Source organism: Musa acuminata, chromosome BXJ1-6 (genome assembly GCF_036884655.1).
Source record: "Musa acuminata AAA Group cultivar baxijiao chromosome BXJ1-6, Cavendish_Baxijiao_AAA, whole genome shotgun sequence".
Taxonomy (NCBI): domain Eukaryota; kingdom Viridiplantae; phylum Streptophyta; class Magnoliopsida; order Zingiberales; family Musaceae; genus Musa; species Musa acuminata.
The window spans coordinates 23,894,208-23,913,013 of record NC_088332.1 but is presented as its reverse complement, the minus strand read 5'-3'; the positions used below and the strand labels follow the sequence as shown (position 1 = coordinate 23,913,013).

The 18,806-nt window shown below is 37.5% G+C and overlaps 2 protein-coding genes across 8 annotated transcripts in view; one reads left to right on the top strand and one right to left on the bottom strand.

Moving 5' to 3' along the window:
* Window positions 1-5,078: 5,078 nt before the first annotated feature.
* Window positions 5,079-15,344, top strand: LOC103973857 (uncharacterized). 3 transcript variants are annotated; one of them, XM_065188046.1, is made up of 9 exons: window positions 5,079-5,718; window positions 5,877-6,003; window positions 7,292-7,336; window positions 8,455-8,584; window positions 9,956-9,992; window positions 10,131-10,368; window positions 10,947-11,070; window positions 11,154-11,248; window positions 14,827-15,344. In XM_065188046.1, the coding sequence occupies exons 1-7, from the start codon at window positions 5,479-5,481 to the stop codon at window positions 11,042-11,044; spliced, it is 915 nt and encodes a 304-aa protein (XP_065044118.1). In that variant the 5' UTR covers window positions 5,079-5,478; the 3' UTR covers window positions 11,045-11,070; window positions 11,154-11,248; window positions 14,827-15,344. The 3 variants fall into 3 exon arrangements, with proteins under 3 accessions (XP_065044118.1, XP_065044117.1, XP_065044119.1); XM_065188045.1 differs by lacking the exon at window positions 7,292-7,336 and having other exon boundaries at window positions 8,407-8,584; XM_065188047.1 differs by lacking the exon at window positions 7,292-7,336 and having other exon boundaries at window positions 5,088-5,718.
* Window positions 15,345-16,049: 705 nt separating this feature from the next.
* Window positions 16,050-18,806, bottom strand: part of LOC135676639 (cation-chloride cotransporter 1-like) — a 28,382-nt gene continuing 25,625 nt past the window's right edge. For all 5 annotated transcript variants that reach the window (XM_065188039.1, XM_065188038.1, XM_065188042.1 and 2 more), the window contains 2 exons: window positions 18,225-18,386; window positions 16,050-17,252 (listed from right to left, as the gene is read on the bottom strand). In XM_065188039.1, the coding sequence (XP_065044111.1) occupies window positions 16,162-17,252; window positions 18,225-18,386 (1,253 nt within the window). In that variant the 3' untranslated portion in view covers window positions 16,050-16,161. The remainder of the gene's footprint in view (window positions 17,253-18,224; window positions 18,387-18,806) is intronic.

Here is an 18,806-nt window from a genome sequence, read left to right as displayed (position 1 = left end):
AAATCTTGAATATACTTTCTTTGTGATAGGAAGAGACATGAAGATGTAAATGTTACTTCCACTCTCAGAAAGTAGCTTAAAGTTCTTAGATCTTTGAGGGAGAATCGATCGACCAAGTGCTTTAGAAATGCTTGAGTCTTCAAAGGATCATTTCCTATGACAATAATATCATCCACATATACTAAAAGATATATTATGCTTCCATTGTGTTGGCAAATGAATAACGAGGTATCAAACTTGGAATAGATGAAGCTAATTGAAGTAAAAAACGAGCCAAGCTCGGTATACCAAGCCCTTGGAGCTTGACGAAGTCCATAAATAGCTTTTTGAAGTTTGCAGACATGCCTCGGATACTAAGGATGAACAAAACCAAGAGATTGCTGCATAAAGATATCTTCAGTAAGTGACCCCTGTAAAAAGGCATTGTTAACATCCAATTATTATATGTGCCAGCCCTTTGAGATGACCAAACTCAGGATAAGACGAATTGTTATGGGTTTAACAACGGGACTAAATGTCTCTATGAAGTCGACACCAGGTCGTTGATGAAACCCTTTGGCGATTAGACATGCTTTATATCTGGCAACGGATCCGTCTGGGTTCCGCTTAATTTGAAAGATCCATTTACACCCGATGATATTTTGTGTGTGATGAAAGGGTACTAAGGTCCATGTAGAGTTATGGAGGAGAGCACCATATTAGTCACATATGACTTTATGCTAGTGAGAAGATTTTTGAGCTTGAGTGATTGTAGTGGGTTCACTGGCCTTAGTAGAGGAACTTGTTATAACATGTAAGTCAAGGACTTGACGTGGTTTGAAAATACCACTTTTGGAGCGTGTTGTTATTGGATGTCTAGGGGGGATGGAAGTGGTAGATTGTGTTGGTGGTATAGCCGAGGGCGAGTCACTATCATGGACCGGGCCAACCGTCGGCACGACAATGTCACTAGGTCTAGGAGAAGGTAAAGCCAGTGGCAATGTTGTCGAGGGTATTACTTCATTAATAGGGAAAACTTGTGAGGAAGGGAGTGGAGAAATAGAGGGAGTGAGAAGCTGTTGAACTAGAGTAATAGTAGTATGTGGATCTTGAGGGTAAGAACTGGACGGTATCATTGGAGGTTCGTGTAATGAGATCGGAGGGATATTCTAGTAATGTATGTTTATCGGAGTAGCTTGCATAGTATGATTGTTTTGAAAAGGAAAGATAGACTCCTCAAAAATAACATGACGTGATATAAAAACTTTTTTAGTTTGGGGTTCATAGCAATGAAAAGCATTATATTCAAGAGAGTATCCTATAAAAGTGCAAGGCTTAGATCGTGGTGTTAGCTTATGTGAGGCACAGGGACGGAGCCATGGATAATATAAACAGCCAAAAACTTTGAGTTTATGAAGATTTGGAAACTTGTGGAATAATTTTTCAAATGGTAACTGGTATTGTAAAACTGGAGTGAGTATACGATTAATGAGATAAACTGCAGTTTGAAAATCTACTGACCAAAAAGATGGTGGCATGGATGCTTGATGTAGAAGGGAGAGACCAGTTTCAACAATATGCCGATGTTTGCGTTCGGCAAAGCAAACCAATTGGGGAGTATGTGGGGGTGACTTGAGGTGTTGTATACCATAAGCGGAGAGATAGGATGTGAGGGCTTGATATTCGCCTCCGCCACGAGAGTAAACTGTTTTAATGGAAGATTGAAAAAAATTCTCGATCAACTTCCGAAAGTTGGTAAATACTATAGAAACATTAGACTTATGGTAGAGAGGATATAACCATGTGTACTTAGTAAAATAGTCTAAAAAATGACATAAAAACGAAACTTGTCAAAAGAAGGAATTGGGACAGGGCCCCACACGTCGGTATAAATGATTTCAAATGGTTTAGAGCAAGAAATGAAGGTTGTCTTAAAAGACAGTTTATGACTTTTATTGCAAAGATAAGCATCGCAATGATTGACAATGCTATTGATTTTCAAGGTAGGAAGAGAATAACGAGAAAGTAATTTTTGCTGGATAAAAAGGGAGGGATGACCAAGACAACAATACCATATATCAACCGGAGCTGCGACTGAAGAGTGACCAGTAGGTAGGGTAATTTGCGAAGTAGATGGCCACTCATAAATGTTGTCTTTGTTTTGGCCCTGGACTAAAGATGCCCCCGTGCTCAAATCCCTGATAAGAAAAAAATTAGGAAAGAATTCAATGGAGGTATTATTTTGTTTACAGAATTGAAAAATAGAAATGAGGTTTTTTTTAATGTGAGGTGCACACAGAGCATCATCATCGAGTATAAAAGTTGTGGTAAGTAAACTAAGCGTTGAGGAACTAGAATGAGTAATAGGAATTCTTTTACCGTCACCGATGATGATATCTTCATTTCCATCATAGTTATTGAGAATGGACAAGTTTTGAAGATCAGAGATGATGTGATGAGAGGCGCCTGAGTCCACAATCCATTTAGGTTGGGTAGGAGTTGGAGTAGCCATGAAATTCGTCTGAAGCCACTATGATGGAGCAGGGAGTTTGGGGCGAGACCGACAGACTTTCGCGGAGTGTCCGACTTTATCACATAGTTGGCAAACAACTCGTTGGTGGCTTGTGAAGTCAGGATGCGACGATAATTTTGATATGTTGTAGATAATCAGCAATAGTACTTCCCTCTTGTTTCGTTTTCATCAAATTGGAGAAAAATCCAAGTATGCGAGTACACGAGCGATTTGCCAAAGTTGTTTCTAACTTGCACCATGCTTCTGCAGCAGTCATACATGAGGATATCAGCGGGGCAATGGATCCAACAACGGAAGCTTGAATAGCTTGGAGGATGAGGCAATCTTGACGTAACCATAGTTTGTGGGCTGGATTTGGCACTGGACTGAGTTCGCCTAGGATGTTGATTATTTTAGGTGGACACTAGAGAGAGCCATCAATATAACCTAAGAGATCATAGCCAAATAGAATATTAGAAAGTTGTGCCCGCCAAGATGCATAGTTGCTACCTTTGGATAATTTAAAGGGAATAAGTGCTACAACATTGATGATGATAAGACTTTGAGAAGTGCTCAGAGTCCCTGCAGAAATAGGGATATGAATATCGGAAGAGAAAAATGAAGACATCCCAGATATCTTGTGGCGGTTTAAGTGATCTTTACAGAAGATGTAAAGATATAGGAGGGAGGGAGGAGGAGAAAAGCATATCGATGCGTTGCAAAGGAGGCTGCAGCGATGAACTGTAAAGGAGGCTGCATCGATGCACATCGCTGCAAAGGAGGCTGTAGCGATGCACTACAAAGGAGGCTATAGCAATGCACTGTAAAGGAGGCTGCAACGATGGGCGAGGAAGCTGCAGAGGAGGCTGCAACGATGCAATGATGCACTGCAGAGAAGGCTGCAACGATGAGGCTGTAGCGATGCAAGCTACTGAAGCTTGCTGTGGCAGTAAAGATTGTTGTGGCAGAGAAATTGCTATGGCAGAGGGAAGCGGTTGCAGATGGAAGCTATAAAAACTGCAATCGTTCCTGTTGCCGCAGGAAGGCAATGATGGCTATGGCAGGAGGTGACTGCTTTGTTACTTTGGATTAATGTTGCCGAGGTGCACCGAGGTAGAGGAAATGGTAGGGGACTGCCAGCTCAGGTAGGATAACACTGCGAAATAGGGTAAGCAATGTCAGCGTCAAGCACCTCGACGAGGTTGAGTGGCAAGGATGGTAGCAGCAGCACTTCTCGCTCGAGTGAGATGTGGGAACGAGGAGGAGAGGTCGCTGGCCGGGGAGTAGTTGCGAGGACGACGACCACCACGATAGTGTAGGCGAGGTTCTTGTGAGGGCAAGAGGTGGCCGAGCAGTCTCCGGAGGAGAGGTAAGCAGCAACACTGCCCTTTCCAATTGAACAGAAAAGATGAGCAGTAGAAGGCTTCGACAGAGCTGCCTACATCCGCAAGGAAGAACGCTCTGATACCATGTTAAGAATTAAACGAAGAAGATAGAAATATAAAAATTGTAGAAGAAACTATGAAATGTATGAGATGGAATTACCTAGTTTGAGCTCTTGATAGCTATTTATACACATTCAGCATGGAGGATTTTTCTCAACTGCTTACAGATTTCCTCAACCGAGGAAATCTTATCCGCTTATCAGAAGTCATAGTTAATGTTAAACAAGTATATTATTTATAAATTTTTAAACTCACTGATAATGTTAGATCACATTAAAATCCTCTTATGATATAATCTCTGGCATCTATCAAATACATGATTAAATTTGAACATCACTATCTCTCCCATTTAATATTTAACATCCTCGAGGTCCAATCAGTTATGATATGTCCTTTAACCATACAAATGCTCAATGTTAGATCACATTATTTGTCACCACCTAATCAAATGCGATAGGTGAGGTTTTGTAGTTAACCTCTTTGCATTCAGTGTGGAGCTAAACATCAAGTGTAACACTCAGGTAATGGCATCATATTAGCTGAAATGAGTGTTAGGAAATAATTAATCTAAAAAAAAATCATTTTCTTGAAGAGGAGAAGAATGTTTCACAACCGTGGAAGAGAAGAGATCATTCTCCGGCTAATGAGCATCCACGCTAAAATCAAGCTCCATGAGTTCCCAGTTCATAAGCAGCTGACCGACTTTTGATTCTACTATTATCTACAGCGGGACCTCATTCTGACGTATATTGAATTAAAAGGCGTACAACACATTACAATCAATCACTGCATAATGTAATTTTGAGACGAGGATTATTAACAAAAGATTTGGCTTCGGTTTCAACATCTTTTACGATTAATTATTAAGGTTCCACAGTTCAAGGGATAATTCATAGAGTACTCTGTGAATTTAAGTAGCTGAATACAGGGAGGAGGCACAACCAACTTTTTTTAATTAATATACAATTTAAGGTGAAGCAATTGCTGAAAAGAAGGAAGCTTATAATAATAGTGGATGGCTGGCTTCATCACCAAGAAAGTGGAATTGCTAAACAGGGTTGGAGATAAGAGAGTAGTTAGCAGAATGGAGTGATCCCAAATCACACCACAAGGATACAAAAGTTAGGGTTTTAAGGATCCAATATCTGTATATAATTTCTGCTGACCTATCCCAATTTCTTTTTCTAATAATAATAATAATAATAATAATAATAATAATAATATTATTATTATTATTATTAGGAGCAGTAGTAATGATTTTTGGCACAAGTGTTCTTCGTGGAAGGCCAGCAGTTGCTGCCAGAGTCGGACTCCCATCCCACACCTCCTCTCTGTTTCTTCCATCTTTCCTCGGGATTCCTTCAAATCTTCAGCGAAGATCGCTTTTTTTGATCTGGTCTCTGCTTGGAACCCATAAAACTAGGGTTTTTACGAGCGCCACCTAGGGTTTCCACGGTTGATCACCCCACCCCTCTGCCCGATTCTTCCTTCCAATTCTCCTCTTCTTGGCTGCGATTTCGGTTCCTTCTGGGGGTTTGCTCGATGGCTTTTCACCATCCGGGGCCTGGGTCGGCCTCCGGATCGGCCTCGAGCTCCAGCTCCGGCTTCCACTTCCTAAATTCCCCTTTCGGGGACACGACGTTGACGAAGGTCTTCGTCGGGGGCCTCGCGTGGGAGACCAAGAGCGAGACGCTGCGCCGCCACTTCGAGCAGTTCGGAGAGATCCTCGAGGCCGTGGTGATCACGGACAAGAACACCGGGCGGTCCAAAGGTTATGGATTCGTGAGTATTTCATGGTTCTTTAATCGTGTGAAGTGAAGATTGCTCCTTTAAAGAATCGAGATCGAGGAAGGATTTTGATCTTTTAGTTGTTACTTACGTGTTTGTTGGGGTGACTGCTGAATCGTTGGTTATGGTGTTGACTTGGTCGTTGGCATTAGGTTACTTTTCGACAATCGGAATCTGCAAAGAGGGCATGTGCTGACCCGAGCCCTGTTATCGATGGCCGGCGGGCGAACTGCAACTTGGCTTCACTTGGGCGGCCACGCCCTGCTCTACAGTTTGGTGGTATTGCCCTATAGTTTCTGATTATGGTAGAATCATCAAAAATTGCATCTGAATATTTGGTGGTGCCTCAAATCTGTTGAATTGCTCCTTGTCGTCCATCCAATTCTTTGTTTGTCATCCGTACTGCTGCACTCTAGAACCTTTTCTTTTTCGATTGTCACAATCAGGCTTATCTATCATCTTCAGGAGAGGTCTTCGACCTATCCAATGTGTCAGCCTTATACTTTATTTAATGCTCCTGAAGTTGCAAAGTTCATTGTTGGTTTCCAAGAGTAAGTCGTAGGATCTCTTGGCCACTGTTATTATAAAAGAATTCACTTCAAACTGGAATGTTTTTATAGTGAGATCAGTGCAATAATGAATAGTACATTTGAAACATACAACACAAGTTGCATATGAAAGAATGACAAACCTAAGAACAAATCTGAAGTTCGTCATTGCATGTAATCTTTATGGTACACTGATATTGGAGATTCGGAGTTATCCTTAGCTTATTAATTATGGGCTATGAATTTGAAGATAATTTTTCTTAATATGTTCTACTTTTACAAAGAACCTAGTTTCGTTGTTTCATGGGTTCCTATTGGCATTGTAAAACTAATCCAATGCAAACAAAAACAGTTGAAAGTTACTGTGTTAGTCTTAAAGGCATATCATGGCTGGAATATGTGCCATATATATATATATATATATATATATATATTCTTTTGAGCATCAGCATGTATGGAAAAGGCATTAGAAAGAGAATAAGGAAAAATAAAAGAGGATGAAGTAGAAGAGAGAAGCATAGAGGGAAGGAGAAGACAACTACTGTTGGGTTGCTGCTGCTGTTATGATGTCGCTGTTAGTGAGTCACTTCTCTTGCTATATCATCTCTGCTGTTGTATCACAAGCTCATAAAGATCAACCATAGATCCATGACTGCTTGTAGGAAGTTGTAGTTCTTTATTATCTTTTATCATGAGTTAGTAGCTTGATTAATTTGGATGAGTTAATTTCTTAAAAATTGCTAGAAAAAAAAACAACATATAGAATTGTAAAATCCGGAGATAAAAGTACTAGAAGGTAGTAGACACATCACACATGAAGAAAACATCTATATTATGATTGTAATAGAAAAATGTTTGTCGGCTAATATTTATAATATTTATATTATCTCAGGAGTAAGTATTCATAATATACATATATTTTAATTGATGTTTCTGTGTGGTACTTTGTCCTAACATTTTAAGATTGTTGTATCCCTGTTGTGTTGTAACTTGTAACCATAACCCATATCTTTATCCAGTTTCTAAGAGGGCTTCAGACATGATGTGGTCAAGCATGTTATTTTGTAAGTGCCTTAAACTATATCTACCACCTGGTTTTGCAGCTTGTAAAATCATCAACAAACTTTATTGTATCTTTACTTTGTGCCTTAGTCTTAATGGAGTTGCGAAAGGCCTGGACTTTACATAAGCATCAGGTTCTTTTTAATTGTTCGTGTATTGGTTACTCGGACTCGATAGAGACATAAAAATGCAAATAAATTTTTAGGTCGAGTTTATGTTTTGGAAAATGTTAAACCATATCACAGAGATAGGAAAACAATTAAATCAACATCAAATGGTTTAATGCAACACTGGGTAGAAAGTTATATATATTTGATGATGGACAAACAAGAATGTTGAAGTTGTGGGAACTCCTAATTATTTTAGATATCCTTTCTTTCCTTCTGAATTAGGAGGAAGATAGGTCTTCTGTAATGGTGCATTTTGTAATCTATAGGACTATTATATTTTTCTCTTTGCTTTCAGATTTGCCAATTTGGCATCTTTCTTCTTTGCAGAAGTTAGATTAAGTGGATGAATTCAAAATTTCAGTACTTATTACTAATGCAAACCAGGGATTATCATGTTGATCAGCATATGTCGGCACAAGTACTCATGTCACTGACCACCAAGCTTTGGAGCAAACCACGGGTGGTTTCTTTTAGCTTTGCTTTCGCCGCCTGCATTTCTCTGAGCATGCTTGAAATACTAGTTGTCCATATGGGAATCATTTAAATGCTTTTGACTACTTCATTATGGTTGTTTCACTTTTTCATCTACGGCCTTTCCCAATCTATATAGACCTGCTTCTTTTGGTCTATAACAATTGATTTGCCCTCACAAGGAAGTCCTTATGTTTCCTTCCACATAAAATACTTACCAAATAGATACCTGTCTGTGAAACATTCAGAACATTTTTTTGACTTATAGAATGAATTAATTTATTTTTCTAGTCGACCAAATCCTCCCTACAAAAAAAAAGATAATATAAAAGACAAAAATATTGAACTTTAAGAATCTGAAGGAAAATGTATTATATCCATTCTTGATGTTTTTCCTTTTCTATTGTTGCCATGCTGCTACGACATGCTAGCCACTTGTAACATGGACGTCGGTTTGTTTGTCGGGCTTTCTTTTTTAGTGCGCCCAAGGTCAGCAGGCCCCAACATTGGAGGTGTGTTGGTTCCACGAGGGCCATATGTCGGAAGTCCTGCTCATCAATCATCAGTTCCTTTTGGCTACCAACAAGGGTTTCCTTATCCACCATATAGGTTGGTTGATCTTCTGAATCTTTTCAGAACAGTAGTTGGTTGTTGTTAAAAGAAAGTAATTAATATTTCCTTTGATATCTGTCCTGATATCTTATTATGAAGTTGATTAGTTTAAAGAACTAATTACTAGGATGAATAAGTGAAAGAATCACAACTAAAAATTGTGGAGAAGAAAAATTTACTGTTAATATTCTCTCTGTTTTTACTTCTGAACCAGCAGTACTATGATCTTGAACGTGTAAGCTTTTAGAAGAGATTTCGAATGGGAACTCTCTTGTGGTCCCATCTTTCTAACTTAAAAGCATGCCCTACTAGGAACAAAGAATAGCAAGGTATGTTTTAGGTGATATATAGTTGTAAGATAAGGTAGATTGAATTGTAAAGTATTTGGCTAAACCAACTTAATTGTTACCTGACCTTATAATACCATAACTATGTACATGTTCACTTCTATTAGATAGGCATGGAAGCAGGCACTGATATTAATCAAGTGTGCCACCTATATTTTTTCCGTTAAACATGGAGAAATCTGAACTTTCTGATATAAAGGATTTTTGTTTTACAATTATCTTGAGTCAGATAATAGCTATGTTGTGTAAAATTAATGAGCTTTACTTGCTTTTAGTTATTCTTTGACATATAATATATGATTCTAATAATTAAATAAATGTAAGAGATGGACCTTTTTTTAATTTGTAATCCATGTTCGGAAATATGTGTCTTGATTAGAATTCAATAAGCGGATACGCCCTTCATTTTGTGGCTTGTAACTGAGGAACAGCCTTTCTGAATCCGGGGTTAAAGATGCATTTAGTTGACCCTTTTCAGATTTGTTAGTGGCAAGAGCTTATGTAGGCTGTGATTTTTAACTAAAATAACATCAATATATATATATATATATATATTCAAGGAAATTCAAACATTAAATTCTCTCTATCTGTATTAGTGAAAACAGTACAATACTCATGCACTGATATATATTTTGGCAATTCCATTGAAGGCAACTGATGAAGTTAAAGAATAATTATCTTTCAGTTGTTAGTATTATGGTTTGATATTAGCCAATTGCAAATAAGGATGATGGGATATTAGTTTATTATCCACTTGCAGAGAGTTTAGGGGGAAATTAAGATGGGGAAACATAAGCTCCAAGTTGACATGGCTATGGTGACACTGCTTGCACACCCTAGGAATAGGGAGAAGGTAGTAAGACTCTGTAGTCTCTGGTTGTCATGATGTTAGGAATTTGTGCTTATCACATCTATGCTTAAGGTCCTTCAAATATTTATTGTGGTTTATGATTATTGTGAATGTGTTAGTGGAGTATCAATCAAGTGCCTTTATTGATTACTATAAAAATTCCTTTTGCAGTTACAATCCATATGGGCCGGAGTACATCTTTCCACAGGTTCAGTACCCAGAATTATGTCAATCCTTTTTTCTGAATCTGGAAGTTGATTTTAGACTGTTGCTATTAGCAGTGGCAGTTGTGATTATATTTCTTTCTTTTGCAGAATGTATACAATCCTCTTTCTTTCTTTTGTAGAATATATACAACCCTTACATGGGGCACCATTACTTTCAAGTTTATGGGTTTCCAGGAGCTGTAAATACAGCTGTTTACCCATTTGGTCAATTTGGTCAACCTATGTCTGGTGGGCCTGGTTATATGGCAGTTCAGGGCTACACAATGCCAGCTAATCAGATTGTGCAATTGAGTGGACCAAATGTCAATGGAATGGCAAGTGCTCCTCGACCTGTGATTCAAGCACCCTATCCAGCTGGTATATTTTCTCCTAGAAATTTCATTTTCTTTGTTATTTCGTATGTTCAGGTCTTAAGTTACATGTTATATTATATCTAGGTATCTGTATCTCTTTGAGGTGAGCATAGATTGTGGTTGGGACATACAGGACTCTACTGTTGATGAGGTTCAAGAGAAAGGATTGAGTGAATGTTACCTAGTGTTACAAATTCGTGGTTGGCACAAGAATAAATTAATGGTTGACCTTACTAAGCTCAACTTGTAGTATATTGGTGCTTTTTTAATTTTGTTTCCTTGATGCAAGATATGACTTAGTGGAGAACATCAGATACTAGTATTCTATTTGCTGTAGTTGGTTTGAATTTGAACTTGTTAAAAATATTCTGTATTTCTTTCTTTAGTTTGGTCATTTTAATTGTGATCCTTGGTCTTTACATTTGACTGTGGTTCTCAACAAATATATCATTTCAAGCTCAAAGGAGTCAGAAAATAACCGTAATGTTCTTGTTTTTTGAACCTTTGTACAAGTGGTTTGCTGCAATTTACTATGTTATTGGCATAGCCTGTAGAAAATAATTTTAGTATTCAACATTACAGGATTAGCAACCCCTGTTCCTGCCCAGCCACACTTCATAGTACCTGCTCATTCACCACAGTTTGTGCAGGGCAGCAGCTCAGATCAAACAACAGTTTGAGGTGATCATCATTATGTCATCTTGAGGTACATTAAATGTCCTACTTTACTCTGTGTTTTGTTGATAGTTCTTTTGTAGTGATTGAGATGGGTATTGCCATTTCAAACAGGTACCCTTAGATTGCAGCAGGACTAAGAAAAGCAGTAATGCTACATTAGTGGCACGCATTCTTGCCTTGCAAGCTATCATCTTTGCATTCTAGAGGTTAGTTCTTCTTGATATTCCACTTATATGTAAATGATTTGAGGAATTTCATATTACGAGGTTCTGCCCATGGAGAATTTGATGATAAGGGTATGCCCATATTGCTTATGTTGATTGAGTAGTTCTGTTCCTAATTCACTGTCATGTAACCTCAAGAATTTTGTTATATACCACCTCTATGCCAATCAGCCTTATTCTATCATAATGTGCTATTCTAGGGAACATGCTAATGTGATGCTGTAATGGAACTAGCACACCAGCACACATTGACTTGCATGCATGTGACTGGTTTTAGCTGGTTTTCTCTCTCTAACTTAATCTGAACACATTGTGGTGTAATTCTAACATTCAATGCTGGTTTAGGCCACAAGGTTATTTTTTATACATGTTTCTCTAACTTAATTCGTGGTGGATTGTAGCTACAAAATAGTTGAAATGTAATTTTTTTTAAATTTGGCATAATTAACCTTATCTAAGCATAAATCGTTTGAAATATACAGAAAACGAGTGACTTAACCATGAATTCATGAAAGGTTCAAAATCTTGGTTCCGTGCTAATATTGGTAGGCGACCTAACCTCTACAATGACAGTTCTTCACTCAGTACTGGTCAGAATGCTTGGACTAGAGTGAGAGGGGGAAGAGGAGGAGAGACAGCAATGACTATTGAAGGATGTGGATGCCAAGGTGGAGTGGTGGTTGTGACTGAACAAAGGGAAAGAGAGAGAAGAGGGAAAGTTTCAACAGCATTGCTGAAAACTACTTTTTAATTTTTTTACCTATTATTTTAATAATTTAGCATCTCAAGTACCTGATGTTGATGGATGTCAACAGCTGTCGATAGCAGATTACACCTGTCTAGACAAAATAAAATACACTGTTTCAAATTGTATTGGTGGTATCTCTCAGTTCACGTATTGGTCATCTAGTGGACTGGTAAATACCAAACCCTATCGGTCAATAGTATGCCCAGTATTTGGAACCTTGAAATCATGCATAGTTTAGAAGAGAGAGATGGATTAAGAGATAAAATACATTTATTTGATGATATGGAAATGTCAAAACTTCATCAAGATTAATGGTAGGCTCGGATGGCTTGACATCTGCCGACACCATTTTAGTGTTACCTACATTTGAGATTTTTTTACTGCTTGTCAAGTCAAATTCTTGGTAATGTTTAAATTTGACTCACATCTTAGTAGTAACCTTTTAAGTGTCGTGTTCTCCATATGTTGCACTAGTTCATGATGCACATGGACAATCTACGCTAGCCCATAATGGGCCTATTTATGAAAATATAACTTTTTTTAGTTCTATAATTTTTTTCGTCTTCTTTATATTAATGTCATTTTCTATTGCTATTCTATTATAAACTTGAGTACGAAGATAATTCTTAGAAACTAAAGGTTTTAGATTAAGTATGATTAAAACTGAATATATGAAATAAAATTTTAGTAATATTAGGAATATGCAAGAGAATATAGTTAAGTTGGATGAGTAAGAAGTTCCTTTAAGTATAAGTTTTATATATCTTGGATCAATTATTTAACGAGATGGAGAGATTGATAAAGATATTATTTATAGAGTAAAAACAAGATGATTAAAATGGTGAGGGATATTAGTAGTCTTATATAATTATCGGATACCTTGGAGATTAAAAAAAATATTATAAGACAGTTGTGAGATCAACAATGCTTTATTGTTTCGAGTGTTGGAAGTTAAGAAATAACATATACAAAAAGCTTTTGTTGCCGAGATAAAAATGCAAAAATGAATGTGTGGAGTTGCTAAGAAAGATAGAATAAAAAATATTTTTATTTGTAAACAACTAGGTATCATTTTGATAGAGGATAAGATGAGAGAGAATCGTTTAAGATGGTATGAGCATGTGCTTATGAGACCTACAAATATGATCGTTAGAAAAGATAAAATGATTTTAATAGAAACTAAAAAGAGGATGATCCAAAAATTTTTAATAGAAACTATAAATAAAGATTTAAATCTTCTAAACTTAATTAAACATATGGCTTTTTACAGATCTCAATGGCAACAAAAGATCCATGTAGTTGACCTAAATTGTAACACCTCGATTAGTCTCACATCGGAAGTGGGCAAGACTAAAGATTGACTTATAAGGGTCTGATGAGTATATTATTATTAACTTCAGCTTAAGTATTTTGACCAGTGGTTTGGGCCAACTAAAGTTGATAAACCAGCTAACTCATTAGGCCTGGGTCGTGATAATTGGTATTAGAGCCGACCTTATTTAGACATGGTGAGGGGGCTCGAGTAGGAAAGGGATACCCATATATAGATTTATAGGACTTGTCACGACGTGAAGCCACCACCAAGCTATGCCTCAAATGGACCATGCTATAACACCTTGAGTAGTCCCACATCGGAAGTGGGCAAGACTAAATATTGGCTTATAATGGTTTGATGAGTGTACTACTATCAACTTCAACTTAAGTATTTTGGCTAATTGTTTGGGCCAAACGAAGTTGGTAAGCCAACTAGCTTATTAGGCCCGGGTTGTGACAATACGTTAAAGATTATTAACAACCACTAGAAAAGTTATGCAGAAGGAAGAATGAAGAAGTTAGCCAAAGGACATTTGAGATCTTACAGAAGGTTGGACTTGTGGCATACAGATTGGCATTGTCTTCGACTTTTGTTGGCAATTAAGAGATAATACCACTTTTGTAGAGTAGCCAATCTAGATCTTGAAAAGAAAAGAGCATGTTCTGAGGAATAAAGTTATATATTTGGTAAAGATATGTTGGTAGCACTATTCAAACCAAATTAAGAATATCATTAGTTCTTCGATGACATCTATGCTTTAAAGTGTAAGGACTTTGTGTCGATCTTACCATGCTTCAATCATTCAATTGCTTACTGTTACATGTATTTCAAACCATTCTTACTAATATTTCTTGATTTTTAATCCTATGTACTCAATTTATGATTTAACTAATATCTTGTTCATCTTTGAGTTGGCATTTATACTGTGCAGCATTTTTTCTGCTTGAGTTACCTTTCAAAATATTTAGATGCATTCAAAAGGATGATTAATTATTTCATCTGGAGATTCCCTGCAGATGTTGCATAATTGATTATTTGTGACGAGTCAAAGGCCTATCAATGAGGAGGTTATTGTAAATTTTGCAGAATGTTCAGAATTATTTTCAAGTTGTTGATCATGTCATTGTAGCAAAAACATGTCATTGTTGGAGTTCACGCATCTAAAATTCACATCTTAAGATACCGAGAGAACCTGCCTGATCTATTTCATAGTTTACACAAAGGAGCATGTGGATTCTCTGTTCTATCTTTTGCTTTAGTTTTAACATCAGCACTTGTTCCAGTGTTCTCACATTTAGATCATATTTGCTCCAAAAAGGAATGGATATATATATATATATGTATATATATGTATATATATATATATGTATATATATGTATATATATGTATATATATACATATATATATAATATATGTATATATATGTATATGTTTATGTATATGTCATCGTCTTTGATGGTAGGAAGGCTGGAATAACAAATGATCTTGTTCTGCAGGTCATCCTTGTCATGGTCAGTCGCAGAAGAAGTCATCAAGTTGCTCCGACGGAGGGAGCTGGAAGCACAAGAGCGTGGACTGCTCTTTGTTGCACTGTTTGTAAATTATCTTGCCCTGCTGGAAGTTGTGATGGCAAGTAGAGCAAGAACAGGTGGATGCCTGGACCAAGCATCCAACATTAGGTGATGGATCTCGGGGTTGGAGTCAGAGTTGGAGTCTGATGATCCAAGAGGGAAGCCTTGGTGTGTCGAGGGATCCAAGTGATTCAAAGACGAATCTAGGTGGTAGAAATCGCTGTTCCCATGTCATGTGAGAGATTCATCTTCTTTGGTGTAATGAATAGTGCACTTGTAGATTCATAACACCAGTTCCTTATGGAGTCTTTCATTAGGTAGATCTAATGCCATTAAACGAGATGGCCACGTCAACAAACAGTCTCAGAGGTGGCATGGAGACCATCCCTTTATTTTCGTGTTAACATTCATGATTGTATCAGAGTGGATTCTGTAGTGCTTCACTGAGTTCTTGTGCGGTTGGAAGGCTTTAACAGGATCTTTCTGCAACCTGGGACTCAAAACACAACTGGTATCAGATTTCCACGAACCGAATCAGGAAGGTGAGTTCATGGCTTACTGCAAATACGTAGTGTTGTGATGGGTTTTTGTGGGGTTGGGTGTACATTTTGGTGAAGTTTTTAATCACTAACTCATGCCTGTATATATATGTATATATATATATATATATATATATATATATGTATGTATGTATGTATATATGTATGTATGTATATATATATGTATATATATATATATATGTATATATATATATATATATATGTATATGTATATATATATATATATATATGTATATGTATATATATATATATATGTATATATATATATATATATATATATAGGGAACATAAGCCAATGGAGGTCGGTCACTTGACACCTGTGGAATCATCTTTGCACTAATCATCCACAGTGAGTATGTTGTGTAGAATTCATGATTAGCCACCCTAACTTCGCACTACAAACGAGTTTTATTCGTCCACTATCAACAGGCCGTGTTTTTTGGCTCATCAATAGCTAATATTATATATGGTGAACAGCAGCTTTGTTGATCTCAACATAGACTGACAACCAACTGCTATTATCCTTCGTAGGTCGTTGTATCACCAAAAACCACAACCAATTCAAGTAGCAGATGACTCACCTGAACAGGTCAAAAAATGACTATAAAGAATAAATATCAGATGAGTAAACAAAACCAACCCACAGGCATAAGTCAATTACAACAAGGTCGTGTGACCAGAAAAGTCGGTACGTATACAATTACGTAAACAAAGTGACAACATCTCTCCTATACCCCCTAACTATCAACATCCTCGGCACATTTTCAACTAAGAGATCCATATACTCCATGTAAAAGTACGCTGGGTGGTTTAGAGGTGGTGGTGGGAGGCTGACAAGCACGACCGCAGACATCCGTGAGTATCTCAGAATGGTCGAGTTCAACTTCAGGGTCGTGTAAAGGAACTTGTCAACCTGCTGCTCATTCACCACCACTGGCTTCCCATCGGCCATTAGTGGTTTCCCTTCATTCCTAGCAGTCTCCTTCATCTCAGCTAGGTAGGAAGCAATTCGACGTTGTGCACCCGTGAATGCCTCCGCCGATTCATCCTGCTGGTCCCCCGCGTCAACATGTGCCTCCCATGACTTCATTGTTATAACAATCACCTCAGCCTGCATGCGGAGGTCATAAAGGAACTTCTTAACATCAGCCTTCAGCTCTTCAGCCTCTGTGTCCTCTTCGGCAATGCAGAACACCTGAATCTTGCAGCTCTCAAAACTCTCTTTTGTTAGAAGGAGCTGAGATAGGAGAAGCATAAGGCCCCCATCTCTCACAATCCAGTATAGGTCAATTGTTCCGTATTGTCTCTGATATTCGCCGGGCCATTCATCAAGGCCCTTGACAATCACGACTGCCTTGTTGGCAATAATGCAATCATTGATAATGCTGACAAAGGTGGATGGAATCTGGGTGAGGTTTTCACGACGCCAAATCTCAGGATATCGCATAACCACAATATTGGGCTTAAGGTTGCCTAGCCCCATTGTCTGGACAATACCACGAAACCCATCAGACATTGTGGGAGCAACTATGATCTCAGCTACTCCTTCACAGCGCTTGTAGTCTATGTAAGTGCTCATCTGACGACAAGCTGTCTTTGCATCCTCAGCTAATTCATGATAGTCACCATCGATAATCGAGACAAAGATCGACATCCCGCGACCTTTCTTCTTCATGCAATTAGCAAAATCTGCAAGCTTTGGATGACATGGAACATTTTCTGGCAGCTTTCCCCATGGCCGACAGAAGATGAGGGGAATAGGGTACCAGTTTTTAGGGTGTACCTGGTTTGCTTCAAGATAAGACAAACATAATAAGTTAATCATGTAATAAAGATAAATTCTAAGAAGACTCGTAAACAAATTCATGCATTTTATGGTAAGTGGAGACTTGACAATTCTTTAATAGATAAATACAAGGAGGGCATCAAGTTGCCAATATCACAATATGAAATTCAGAGACAGTTGTGATAAAAAATGGCATGTTTCATGCAAAATTTGGCAATTCAGTTTCCGTGACAGAACAGGTGAAAACATGGTGTCACTATGAAGAGAAATGTTGTAATATCTTTGGTTAGTTTCAACCAGACCAAGTTATGTAGACAACTATCATTTGCAAGTTTGTGCTTCCCGAGGCCTTTGTATATTTGCAAAAATGGCACATAGATACAGAGGACATAAGAAGGTCAGAAAACGTAGCAAACAATCTCATTCATGAAGCAATGATGATATTGATAACATATCTCTCGTGAATGAATGGAGCATGTGACATATTTGTAAATTGATAGTTGACAATAAACTTGAAGGTTAAACAAATCAGATGAATGATTATGAAATTATACATTTTAACATGCTGCAGATGTGCTGTATTGCCATTGTACAGTGCAGGGTCAAATCTTCAGACACATTCCTCTGAACCATACAATAGTGAACAGAAAAATTTCTTAGTCCAATTATCTTGCTTATCTTTTCCAGGGTCTTATCTCTCTGGAGATGTACTTTAAACTCTCTTTTATTGTAATTACAGATTGAGTGAGAGAGGTTGTTGGGTTGATCCCTCAAAGGACACATTCCCTCCATCTAAAGATAACTTTTATTATGGTATACTTCACAAATTCAGAATGCAGTATTTGACGCTGATGTTAATGGTACACACACTAAGTACTGTCATTGCTATATAATACCATTTCATGGTGCACTGAGCAATCAGTGAAAGAACATTTTTTCTCAAATCATCATGAAAGCAGAATAACATGTAGGCATACCTCCCAGTGATCGAAGACTGCGAAGGGCCAGTTGAAAATAGGCACTCTTGAATCCATCTCCCCAATCTCCAGCTTTCCCTTTTATGCTCACATAATAATAAATGAGGCTAGCAAGGGCCAGAGACACCACAGTGAATGACCAGGAGATAAGGAACATGATCACTGGATAAATAAAAAAAATCTTAGATACGAATCAGTTTATTGGACAAAAATAATTCATCCATGCATATCCTACTTTTCAACTTTCCAACTTTAAAAGACATAGATTTTATATTTTTATTGGTTCTTTTAATATCCCCAAGAAAAAGTTACTGCATGAAGAAAGAAACAGCTAAGGAATCTATACATTTTTTACTTAATGCTACTTGCCATGTAGTGTTTTTTTTTTTTTTTCATACGGTAAGTTGTGCAGGCAGGATTCTATCCCAGGATTTAGCTAAAAGTATTTGTTTTACTATTACCATTTTAAAAATTTGTCAAATGTATTCTGACATTATTAATGTTTAACCATTCAAATCAGACCATTAATATGACTTAAGTTCTCTTTGTGGCAAATTCTTGTTTCATAGTGTAATGATACGT

What these genes read in the sequence shown, in the direction of transcription:
- LOC103973857 (XM_065188045.1), top strand. Translation starts at nt 5,479, where the DNA reads ATGGCTTTTCACCATCCGGGGCCTGGGTCGGCCTCCGGATCGGCCTCG. An exon ending in GGTCCAAAGGTTATGGATTC is followed by an intron (nt 5,719 to 5,876) that starts GTGAGTATTTCA and finishes CGTTGGCATTAG; the next exon opens with GTTACTTTTCGACAATCGGA. An exon ending in CGGAGTACATCTTTCCACAG is followed by an intron (nt 9,993 to 10,130) that starts GTTCAGTACCCA and finishes TTTCTTTTGTAG; the next exon opens with AATATATACAACCCTTACAT.